Below are 12,973 nucleotides of genomic sequence, written 5' to 3'. Positions count from 1 at the left end.
GAGCATGTGAAGCACAGAGAAGCAGTGGCAGTCAGCCCTCAGTCCATCCAGGCCAGCAGAAAACAGCGCTGCTCTGCCAAAGGGCAACAACATTGACAAAAGCCAGTTCAGAAGAGTGTGCCCCACGCAGCCCAGGAGCCCCACTGCATGGCACGCTCACAAGCTGAAAGGGGCGCCTGCCTGGCTCAGAAGCATGCCTAGACGTGAAGGGTTCTCCACAAAGCTGGTCTTGCTTGTCTCTGTGCCTTACTCTCTTCATCTCACATCCCTGTGTCTCTGGCTGTGACTCTTCTCGTTTTTCCTTCCCTTTCTCTCTTCTAGTCTTATCCCCTCTGCTATCTCTGACCAGTTCTTTGGCTGATGGCATTTCTGGAAAAATCCCTACCCAACTTGGCTCTTACAGAACCATGAACCTGCTTCCCCAAGATGGGAGGATTTGAATCCTTCAGCTGGTTCTGGAAGAGGCTGTTTGCTCATTGCAAGCAAACACCCTCAAAAGCCAAACAAAAACTGCCCACAAGTAAACAGCATGTGATACAGCCCCTTCCCGCGGCCACTTAGCAGAAATCCAAGCCCACGGCAGGCCGAGAAGTTGGGCTAGGAAGGATGCAGCGGCCACAGCCCCTAACCACTCTCCAGCAGTGGTGGTCAGCTGGGTTGGAGGCCAGAAGGAAGGGAGCCAGGTGTCTATACCAGCTGGAGGAGAGCGTCAGGGACCACAGGCAAGGTGGCTTGGGGGACATAAATAAACCTATACACACAATTATCACTGGAATTCTCTCTATCCTACCCCCGATCCCTTTTTGTTTTTTGAGCTAGAGTCTCGCTCTGTCACTGAGACTAGAGCTCCGTGGCTCAATCTCAGCTCACCGTAGCCTCTGCCTCCTGGATTCAAGCAACTCTCCTGCCTCAGCCTCCTGAGTAGCTGGGACTACAGGCACACGCCATCATGCCCAGCTAAATTTTGTATTTTTAGTAGAGACGAGGTTTCACCATGTTGGCCAGGCTGGTCTCAAACTCCTGGCCTCAGGTAATCCGTCTGCCTCAGCCTTCCAAAGTGCTGGGATTACAGGTGTGAGCCACCACACCCAGCCTCTCTCTATCCTTTTTTTTTTTTTTTTTTTTTTTGAGACGGAGTCTCACTCTGTCGCCCGGACTGGAGTGCAGTGGCCGGATCTCAGCTCACTGCAAGCTCCGCCTCCCGGGTTTACGCCATTCCCGCCACCTCGCCCGGCTAGTTTTTGTATTTTTAGTAGAGACGGGGTTTCACTGTGTTAGCCAGGATGGTCTCGATCTCCTGACCTCGTGATCCGCCCATCTCGGCCTCCCAAAGCGCTGGGATTACAGGCTTGAGCCACCGCGCCCGGCCTCTCTATCCTACTCTTGTGATTATCAAGGCAATATGTACAAAATCAGTTCAAAGGCTTAAAGGAGAAGTATCCAACATTTTACCATTGCTTTTAAGAATATAACGTAAGTGATTTTGTAGAACTAAAATGATTAGTATCATTGTTAAGTTACTTCTATGTATGATCATTTGGTGGGATATGATGAGGTTTCTCTTAAAATAATCAGACCAATCTTTTATTCTTTAATTCATAGTACCTGCGCCCCACCCCACCCCCGCTTTTTTCTCCTTTTTTTCCTTTTTGCCTTTGTTAGATGCCCAGGCATGCCACAGTACCAGGCGTTATCAGTACCAGCTCGCATTCCTTTCCTTGTTTGGAAAGAGGACTTACTTTCTAGCTCATTACAGACACCCCTTCCCCTTCCTCTCCACTTTCTTTTACGTGCCCACCCTATCTAAAAAAACTCAAATGTTTAGCCAACCAGGATGAGTTTAGATTGTATGACCCGACCCCGGTCAATGGGGAAAGGGTACAGGGGCAAGACTTGCGTCAGGAATAAAGGCTCTCGTGCCCCTTTGTTCAGGTGTGCTCTCATGGCCACTGGCCACGGAGGAAACCCTCGACGCAGAAGTAAAATTGCTTTGTTAAGAATCTTTTGTTTGAGTCTTCAATTTCCTTAGGATTTGAGCATTATTCCTAACAATTTCTAAGTGTGACTAGAAAAGAAACACCAAAAGCTAAATTTAAATGAAAATGAAGAGAAGGGAGGAAGGCTGACAGAGACCCATATATCCAGATGCCTGAACAAGAACCTGGAGTCACTCCTGACCTGCTCTCAGCCTCCACATCTGAGATTACCAAGGGCTGGAGGTTCTCCTGTCCAAACATCCTCCTACCTGCTCCTCCAGCCTGCTACAGAATCCATACCTCCATCCTGGCCCACTGGATCACACTCCTTCTTCTCAGTCCCCAAAACTGCTCTCTAAAATGCAAACGCAATCCCACCTCTCCAAGCTCAAAAGCCCTTCCATTTCCCCCTCTGCCCTAGGGACAATAACACAAACCCCTAGCTGGGTGGGGAGAGCACCCACATCCAAGAGCCAGGCCCTGGCCCCAGTCCCATCTCTAGGAAGTTCCCCTGTGGTCCCAGCCCAGCTCCTTCCCAGCCAACTTTTAACAGCTCATTTTTGCCTCCAGGGGTTTTGCACATGCTGTTCCTTCTGCTAGAATGCCTTTCCCTCTTCTTTTTGTTATATATATATTTTTAACTTACATACAGTAAAACTGAAACTTTTCTGTATCATTCTATGAGTTTTAACACATGTATTAGATATGCATGTCCACCACCACAGTCAGGACACAACACTTCCATCACTCCAGAATTCTCCTTTGTGCTGCCCCTTTATAATCACAGCCTCTCCACCCCTAACCCCTGCAACTGCTCATCTGTTTTCCATCCCAATAGTTTTTCCCTTTCTAGAATGTCATATAAAAGGAATATCACAGTATGTAACCCTGTAGGATTGGATTCTCCCACTCAGCATAATGCCTTTGACATCCCTCCACATTGTTGCATGGACCTATGGTTCTTTTCTATTGCTGAGGAGTAGTCCACCGTATGGACATACCACAGTTTATCCAATCTACAGCTGAGTGACGTTTGGGTTGTTTCCAGTTTGGGGCAATTATAAATAAAGCTATTATAAACATTTGCATCAGGTGTTTTTGTAGACATGGTTTTCATTCCTCCTGCATAAATACACAGGAATGGGATTGTTGGGATATATGGTAAGTGTATGTTCAACTTTATGAAAAACTAACAAACTGCTTTCTACTGTTTCCCACTTTCACGTATGAGACTTCCTGTTGCTGGCATCCTGACCAGTACTTGAGGTTGTCAGGGTGTTTTGTTTCACTTTTTAACTATTCTAACAGATGTACAGTGGCTTCTCCTTTCTTCCCTTGACAGAATCCAGATCCTCCTCAGATACTCCCTGTCCTGGAGCCTCCCTCTGCCCCACTCACTCCTCAGGTTGGGTCTATCCTTTCTCTATATCTTCTGCAGAACATTTGGCCTACAGGGCTGAAGCATTTCTTTGTGCTTCCCGCTCCCCTGAACCTACCACCTACCACCTGCCCCCACCACCTCTGCACACACACACACGTACGCACAGGCAGCCTCAATAGACTGTGTACTCCTCAGAGGCAGAGTATGTGTTTTTGATTTTTCTGTTTTCTGCCCTGCACAATGTCTGGCTTAAAGAAGACATTTTCTAAATGAATTGATGAATGAATGAATGACAAGGCGGCAGGGAGACAGAGGGAGCATTAACACACATTTACACATTGAATGTGAATCCTCCTTTTGTGGCCTTCTTGATATGCCACTCAGGAATTCCAAAGCCACTTGGAAGCAAGACTCAGCCCCTGCCCATGGAGACACTCATTCCTTCAGAGCTCATGAAGGCCTAGAGATCAGAGTGAGGCCCCTATAACCAAGTACCCCCATTTGTCTAAGACAAAGAGAATAATTTTTTAAAATTATTTTTTCTTCTCTCTTTCCTCTTTTTCCCTCAATCCTTGCTTCCTACTTAGCTCTTTAGAAATGCAGTTAGAAGCTCTACCTTCCCTTCACCAAACACTCCCTACATGAAAAGCTTATCTAACTATGTGCTTACTTAGAAGCTCCAGAGCCTGAGCTACCTTCCACCAGGAGCTTGCCTCGAGAGATAATAGTCAATTTACAACCTAAATTATGCCCACTCCAAAACTCTCTCCCACCTGCAGAGTATCTCAAGACAACGATGACCTTACAACCTAGATCTGCCTGTGATGGTGCTAGCTCAACTCCCTGGTAGATAAGGCACCCAAGCGAGTCATGGAGACCCCCACCTGCTTGCTCACTCCCCTGCACGCCATTCATGCCAAGTATCCCTTTAAAGGACCCTGCTTTCTGCTCTAAAGCAAAGTGGTATCCTTAAAGGCAGGAGCCTGTACCCCTTCCTCTAAGCTAAGCTTTAGAATAAAGTCACTTTCTTTATACCAGACCTCACTCTGGTTAATTGGACTCTATAAGTGGTGAGTGACTGAATCTGCATTTCGGTTACACTTCTGCTGTTTCCTCGCCCTTCACATCAGCCCTCATCCTGCTTCCCTTCCACCCTTAACCTCCTTGACCCCAGGATTCACCAGATGCTATCATAAAGACTTTCCATCTTCTACTCAGCTGGACTCTGGGGAATAGGATCAGATCCCAGGCCACTCCCAGGAGTATGTGTGCATGCATGAGTGTGTGTGTGCGTGCACGTGTGTGCGTATGAGTATGTGTGTGATGTGCGAGAGTGTGTGTGTGTGTGTGTGAGAGAGAGAGAGAGAGAGAGAGGAAGCGAAATCCACATAAAGAAGGGCGGCCTGGGGTTTTCCCACAATCATGGCTCCCTCTCATTCTCACTCTCAGGCCAAGTGGTCCTTCACACGCAGGCCTGTGCAGACACATCCAGAAAATGAAGGGATCACGCCCTAAACTCCCTAGGCAGAAACACTTTAGCAGTCACATCACAAGATGATCCAAGCAAAGACAGCCCCAGGTGACTCACAGCAACCATGCCTCAAAGAAAACTGATGCACTCTGTTTCTCTACTAGTACCTTAGGTGGGAGCGGATACTGGGCCTCCCAGACCTACTTGGAGGGATTTGTCAGCATCTTTGAGGCCAAGCTGAAGCATGTTTCTCTCACTAGTCCCTAAAACAACTAAGGAACTCATTTCTTTGTGAGACCTGTTCCCACCACCCCCTACATCCCTGTTTTTTGGACCAACCCCTGTTTGGTATGGTTGGGGCCAGTGGATTGTTTAAAACACTCTGCTCCCGCCCAGCCCTGCACAAAGCCTGGGTTAGGTATGCAGCAGGAGCGACAAGTAAGGGCTGTACCCCAGAAGAGAGAGGGGATCAAATTTCCCACAGGCTCCATGGGCTGCATTTCAAGGTTCCAATACCAGTTTAACCTCTTCTTCAGCTGAGCCTGATAACTTTTAGGACTCTTTCAGTGCAGAGGGACTCAATGAGAGGACCCCAGCATTAGACTCCAAGGGCCTGCAGCCGTTTGGGGAGCTACATTCTCATTCAGTCAGCAACATTGTGCAAGGAGGCGCGTGGGAGACAGACTGGACAAACATCTGCAGGCTGGGTTTTCCTGCCTAATGAGAAGATAAGAAGCAAGAAAACTACTTGAGGATAAATTCCGTCTATACTAGATCCTTACTTAGAGAAGAGTCCCACAAGCATCCCCTTGACTGAATGAAGGGCACCTGTGACTTCCTTACCATTTGTTTTAGACCCTAACAAAAAGCAAACCTATTTTTGTGGGTCCCTTGTAAAGCCCCCAATCTTACAGCACCTTTGAGACACCAAGTGTTTTCACCTCCATGACTTCATTTGCTCCTCACAATGACTCCTTTTACAGATAAGGGAATGAGGTTCAGAGCAAGGCAGCACTTACCCAGAGCCATATGGTAACCTAGCCCAGCACAAACCTCATTCTGACTGCAAACCCCGGGCCTTTCCTCTGCCACTCCAAGCCACACCACATCCAAGTCTATGATGGGGCTGTAGTGCCTGTGACAGGACCTGCACGGGGAATGGAGGGGGACCTGGGCCCTAGGAGACCTGGGCCCTAGCCCGGCTCTAAGTGACCCTAAAGAGGCGACATCCCTTTTCCAGCCTCAGCTCCTTCTCCTCTGAGTCTTACCCTCCAGGGATTTTAGCTCTTGGTTCTCCCAAGGAAGACTGGCCCATGTAGGCTCCCCTGGGACTCCCTTTCCCCCACTGCTGCCTGCCTGATGACCTGCCCACAGCATAGAGTGAAGACAGGCAAGAGGAAACTCCTCCCGCAGCACGCTGGGCCCTGGGAGGGTAGTTACAGTAAAAGCTTGGATAGAGACAGAGGCCAGAGCAATTCGTTCTTGTGAATTTGTCTGATTTCCACATAGCTGGGCACTCAGATCCTCATTTTCATGGATAATGAGAAGGTGGCTACATGCCACTGAAATCAGCCCCAATCCTGAAGTGACCTAAATGTCCACAAACAGGGAGACGATTATCAAAATCATCATACTGAGCATTAAATGTACGGTTATGAAAGATTTTTCTAGAGATGTAGACATAAATGTATGGTTATGAAAGACTTTTCTAGAGATGTAGACATGGAAATGTGTTTTGATATAAACTGAAGTAAAACAAATCAGACTGCAAAACTGCATGTGTGGTGAAATCTCAGCTCTTTAAAATAATACTCAAAGAGAATAGGAAATGTGCCAAAATGATAATCGTGGTTCCTGTAGAAGTTGTATATTTTTTCTCAAAAATCAGGAGGAAAACATTTTTTAATTGGCAGTAATAGTTTCAACTTTCTCTATCAATATTTTTTCTTTTTTAATTTTTAACCCAACACATATACATCTGATTCTATCAATATTTTTCATCAAGTACAGAGTCCTTGGCAAACACCAAACCACCCACCACCATCGCAAGGAAAGAAACTGACAAGTGTTCCAATCTTAGCTTTAGAAAAATACACACCAAGCCATGGCAATGACCCCTGACCCCTCAGGATGATCAAAAATGCCCCCACAGATACTGCAGCTCAATGCTCTTTTCTTTCTTTATTATTTTTTGTTTGTTTGTTTTCCAAAAAGACATTTAAGGATTCTAGACTTTTATTTGTATACTTCTAACCCAGAATTTCCCATCATATGTACCTCGGATCAATAATAGGACGGCATTAGGGAATTACTGAATAAAGGATACTGTATTCAAACAAGCTGGGCAAGTTCAAATCTCAGTGTAATGAATTAAAAGAGGATACTCTACGGAAGGACCCTCAAAGAGATATAGCATATGATATGTGCGATATCATATAATGGGAAATGACATAGCATCTATCATTTCCCAAAAACTGTTTTAGGACTATCTCAAGGAATGACCACTCTATGGACGTAAGGATATCTTGGGAAGTGCAGCTTTGAGCCCCAGCTTTCCCCCATTCACTCAGGCTTCTTGCCCTGTGGTTCTCAGCCCTGGCAGCACACTGGGCTCACTTGCAGAGCTTGAAAACATCCCTTGGTCTGGGTCTCATCTGGATTTGGGCTGGGGGATGGGGGCAGCCTGAGTCAGGGCTGAGAACCATTTCTTCCCCACACCTTTTTAGTTGTTCAAGCATAGCTCAACACTAGAATTGAGATCCAATCTAAAAGTTATTCACATATCACCCATTTTTGGAGCTAAATGGCACCTTGAATAACATCTAGTCCAATCTCTCATTTTACAGAAGAGGAAACTAAGGTCCTCAAAGGATTCCTAGCCCCCTGTCTCCTCCCATGCTGCTTCCAGCCAGTGCCAGGCTGCCCTGTGGCCTCTGGACCTCAGGACCCTTCATTCAGAGGGAGAAGCAAAGGAGAGCCTTCAGATCTCCAAGGCCATTTCACTGCCACAGGATGCCCATCAGGCCCCTCTCTCTGCAGGTGAACCCTGAGACTACGAAATGTTGACACAAGTCCTCTTCCTAACACAATACCAGAACCCAGAGCCAGGGACATGAAACAGGGAAGCTGCACTGATTCACAGAACTGGAAGCTTGCGCTGGCAGTGGGGCAAACACACCAATGTTCCCCTAGACAGCCTGAGCAGAAGGCAGGTACCATCTCTCCTCCAGGCACTCTGCTTCAGCTGCAGACCACAGAGCCTCTGCTACATCTGCCTTTAAAGCCAGGAGACTCCAGCACAATGCTAATGCCCCTCAGAATGGATGGCTGTGGCCTCAGTTCTGGCAACACTCTTGCTCTTAAACAGGGAATTTGTAATAGGATATCTCCACTCTTTTCGTTTCACATCCTGTACCCCCAATCATTCCCCCTTTTGAAGCTTAAGATTCCACGATTTTCTTCTCTTAGCAGCTTTGAGAAAAAACCTGAAGCGGGATAGGTGTCAGGAGGGGTGAAACATATACACACCCCTGGCCTCAAAGTCACCCTTCCTGAGCCCCCAGCACCTGATGACCAGCCCTCCACCTCTGCTCCAGCCACCTGCCAGGCCCCCCTGCACGCAAAGGAGCTGTTCTCTCAGAGACCCTCCATCCTACAGCGCAGTCTCTAGACAGCCTTCTAAACTCCAGGCCCAGCAAAACTCCCCACGAAGCATCTCCGGTGGGGTTCCGATCTGCCCTCTGTGAGCTTGGAAGGCAAGGGAAGGGAAGGGAAGAGGCCAGAGGGCACCGAAGCAGACAGGGGAGCCTGGTGAACTGCAGGAGCCCAGCTGGGGTTGCAGGGGTTTTCTGCTGCAAGAGAAGCAGAGCAACTAACCAGTGGCCGGGCCTGAGGGACGCCCCTTTCCTGGGGTTGCATGTGTCCTTTAGCTAAGCCCCCTGGACCACATTCTCAATGGGTTTTTCTTTTCTGCCTGTTAGTGTCTGTGAGGTTGATCAATGGAAGGACCACGTCCACAGGACCCTGGTTTCATCGTGACATCCCAGACCCACCAGTGCTTCCACAACTGCCCGATAGTCCTCCTGTCGGGGAGGTAGAGGGAGGCGGATTGGAACCTTACTAAAGCCAATTTAACTCAATAGTAATAAACGTTAGGACATTATTTTTAATGCCAATACATAGCTAAATTAGAAAAGATAGTACATAATTCACATAAATTTTGGAGAGTATTAAAATGACTTCAAAAGCTTCTCATCAGAGGCTGCCATGGGTTCCCCAGGGAATGCTCCCCTCTCTCTGCCCTGTAGATTGCATGAAGATTGCGCAGAGTTGCGAGTGGGTTACGGTTCGGTTAAGGTGTGAGGATCCGTAATAAAAGCCCCCTTACTACCGTCCGCCCCGCCAAGAGCGACAGTAGAGCCCATTGCCCCCAGTTCTGGTGCAGAAATGAAAGCCGCCGCTGCCCCATGCAACTTTCGGGGAAACAACTCCAGCCTCTGGAGGCCGCGCAGGCTGCGCGCGCCCAGGGCCGCTGCGCGCTGCCTGCAGCCACCTGTCCTGGTGATCGCTCCACCCTCCGCTTGCGCGTTCCTTCCCGCGAGTCCTACCATGTCCCCGGCGGTGTCCTGGCCGGCTCCTCGACGCGTTCAGCCGGCTCGCAGACTCATCCCGCCTCCCGTTGCCCGCCCCCGGCGCGGTGGCTCGCCAGGCTCCACAGGATGCGCGGCTACTCGGCTGGGGCGCGTTTCCCGGACTGAAGGTGCACACCTTCCCTGCAGCCAAGTGGCCCCGCGCCAACTCTCCGGAGATCGCTGCACGCCGGGATACTCCGCGGGTGGGGAATGCACGCCAGATCTACTGAGATCTGCGGGGATCTGCGGGAGCCTACCCGCTGCTGCGAGCCTCTGCGGTCTACTGGGGACGTTTGCAGAGTTTGCAAAGTCCCTGCCGCGCGTCCCGGCCCAGCCTCCCCATTCCCCCGAAAGCGCGGGAGGGGGGAGCTCCTTTCACAATAAAAGCCCTGCCGGGGGCTCTGCCAGCCACAGTCTTCTGGAGTAGGGGCCCAGGTGCTAGGAAGGAAAGGTCCACGCCCTGCCTGCCCGCCTGCCAGGTGATGTGTCAAGGCTGGGCGGTGAGGGACGCCTCTAAGGTGTGAGGGTGCTCGGTGAGTTCGCTGCAACTCGGCAATACAGCTGAGTGTTGCCCAAACTGCCACCCTCTTCTGCCAAGCAGGACAAGTCTTTTTTTTTTTTACTGTCGCTTGTCAGAAGGACAAGCCTTTTTTTACTGTCACTTCTTTGCTTTGTTTGGGTTCGGTCCCAAGAGGATTTGGAAGGAAAATCCGTTGACCACTACATTAATTAACAGTGAAGAGTTTTTGTCCTTGAGAACTAATCACTGTTAAAGTCACTGAAGTGGCTGATACCTCTCTGCTTTGGATGCACAGATAGTGCCTTTGTGTCCCCTGAGTCACCTACTGCCAACAGTGGAACAGTCAGAGCAAGACCTGAGAGTCTATCTGCTCCTCGTTGGGGAGTGTCCTGGGCTTAGGGAGGTCTGTAGTCCCAAAATCAGGGCTAGCCCCACTATTCACAACTGGGTGACCATAGACCAGTCCCCAGACGTCTTTATGACTTGTGTCCCCCAGTGGCCCAATGTTTGGACCCCAGGATTCTTAAGAGCCTGTAGGTAATAGATGGAGGTGAGGCAGACTCAGTAGTAGGGTGTCCTGAGAGAATCTGGGGGCCAGGCTGAAAAATTAGACTCCAATATTGAAACTAACAGGAAGTATCATTGGTTAGATGAAGACAGGCATCTTCCCAGCAGTCATCTGCCCCAGAATGATTTGAGGTTGTTACTGATGGCAGTGCTTCTAAAAGGAAGCAAAGATCCAGAGGGTCCCCTTAAATTGTGTATGTGTGTATGGGCGGGAGGAACAGATGAAGGGCAAGTATTGAGTCCTTAACATTCCAGATGCTTTCTGTACATTATTTCATTTAATCATCACAAACGATCCTAAAAGGAAAACTTTTGCAAATGAGGAAAGTCAGGATTAGGGAGGTGAAGTAACTTTCCTGAGACCAGATAGCCAGTAAATGGTTTAGCAAATCCAAGTCTATTTGCTAGAACATGAAACGAAGAGGAAGACCTAATACGGCAGAAACAGGAGGCAGGATGTAGCACTGCAAACTGCAGCTTGTCGGTGCATATGGAGTATTGAAAGGACAGAGAGTTTGAGCCCTGGTTGGGAAATGAGGGAAGGGGAAGGAGGACAGTACAAACCATTCAGGTTTGTATTTAGATGTTTAGGGAGACGCTGTGATCTTTTGAGTCTCATTTTCTGACTGTGACTCCACACAAGATGTATATTAAACATATATGTATAAATATAACTAAAAGAACGTTTTACAAAACATTACTTCATGTAATGCACTCTGACATTTTCTATTCTATTTCAATTTTACATATTTTTAATGGTGCTCTCAAATCATTAACTTAGGAAGAGAGTGCCCAGTATTTCCAGGATTACTGGAAGCAGAAATGTTTTTCAAAAGAAGCAGCTCTGATGACTCATGGAACACACTTGGGAAAAACTGCTGCAGGATCTAGCCCAGCCAAATAAAATGTCACACAAGAACATGGGTAAGTTGTAAAGAATTGTTTGTTGTTATAGCATATCCTGGTCCATCCTAATAACATGAATAAAATTACTTTTAAGAAGAATTACCTGAAAAGAGTCATAAATCAGATTTTTGTCATTTCTCTGCTCAAACCTACCATAGGCTTCACATCTCCTGTTTCACATCTTACAGGGGTCTACAAGTCCTTTCACACTTTGGCCCTCATTGCTTCTCTAACATTATCTCTGCACACTCTCTCTCACTGTGCTCCAGGACACACTCACCTTCTTATTGTTCCTTGCATATTACAGGCATGATCCCACCACAGGGCCTTTGCACTTGTTATCCCTCTCCCTAGAATGCCCCAGATATCCCCATGGTTTGCTCCCTCATCTCCTCCAGGTCTTTGCCCAAGTGTCACCTCTTCAGTGAAGCCTTCCCTGACCTATTTAAGATTGCACACTCCATTCCTCTTTGTAATTCAAAGTTCCACCTTGTAATTCTTTTTTTTTTCTTTTTTTTTTCCTGAACTAGGCAACTTCTTGGAAACTATATTAAAGGGTTTTAAATTTAGATAACCAGTAAATCCCTCCCTTCTAGGAAACAACACTTCTTGTCTTGTTACTTTCCAAATTTTGGTTGATGGGTGGTTGGCTGCTCGCAGGTTGTTGGCAGAGCCTCTGGTTATACTGCGGACCTTGCAAGTAGGAAACACTCAACTCAGTCAACTGAGACAGGTTGGTGCTAGAGAGGAATATTTTATTATTTTCATGAGAGGGAGCTTCCAAGTTCAATAAGAGTGAGTGTATCTTTCACCAGTTAGCAGGAGATTTCCAGCTTGCTCTAAGGACGTTTTAGGGTTTCTTATAAACTGGTCAGGCAGCTGCCTAACAGGCCCGCTCTCTAATAAGATTCCATGTCTAGCTCCGTTCCAGACTTACTGAATCAAAATTTCCAAGGCTTGAGTGGCTTTATATTGTTTAAGCATAGCCAGGGCTGAGAACTGCTGAACTAAGCAATTCCTCTTCCTTGGCTCCCATATCCAAATGGCCTTTCTAAATGATTCTGGAATCTTTCTCCTCCTCACGGCCAGTTCTTTGGCTCAAACTTGTCATCACTTACACTACTCTCAGAAACTCAACTAGCATCTCAGGCTCTACTTTTGCTCTCTCCAATCCATCCTGCACATCACTGCCAAAACATAAACACGGGTTTGCCACTGACCTGTTCCACATAACTCTCAGGATTAAGTGCAAATTCCTCAGCAGGATAGCTTTCAGACTTCTTCAAGGTTTGACCTCTTATTACCTCTTCAAGCCTTTTACACACTCATAAATCTCCTTCAAGGCAGTTTCCTCCAACTCAAAGCCTTTTCTTGACGCATTCCTATTTCCAACCTGACATATCTCCCTGTACCAGTCCTCTCCATCCTGAAGGTTCAGCACAGCACGTCCCCTGAAGTTCCTCTGTTGCAAATATTATCTCCTGTGACTTTCACTCCCTAGAGGAAAGGACCATTCTGGGC

General features: G+C 47.7%; 1 protein-coding gene across 1 annotated transcript in view; it reads right to left on the bottom strand.

The window, feature by feature from the left end:
• Positions 1 to 9,814, bottom strand: part of FAM198A (family with sequence similarity 198, member A) — a 79,925-nt gene extending 70,111 nt beyond the window's left edge. The window contains exon 1 of the mRNA XM_011950973.1: positions 9,436 to 9,814. Coding sequence (XP_011806363.1) covers positions 9,436 to 9,438 — 3 coding nt within the window. The 5' untranslated portion in view covers positions 9,439 to 9,814. The remainder of the gene's footprint in view (positions 1 to 9,435) is intronic.
• Positions 9,815 to 12,973: the final 3,159 nt, after the last annotated feature.

This window comes from Colobus angolensis, unplaced genomic scaffold, assembly GCF_000951035.1.
Source record: "Colobus angolensis palliatus isolate OR3802 unplaced genomic scaffold, Cang.pa_1.0 Scaffold311, whole genome shotgun sequence".
NCBI classification, from domain to species: Eukaryota; Metazoa; Chordata; class Mammalia; order Primates; family Cercopithecidae; genus Colobus; species Colobus angolensis.
Note: the sequence above shows the minus strand (reverse complement) of the source record. Positions and strands in the feature narration are given on the sequence as shown.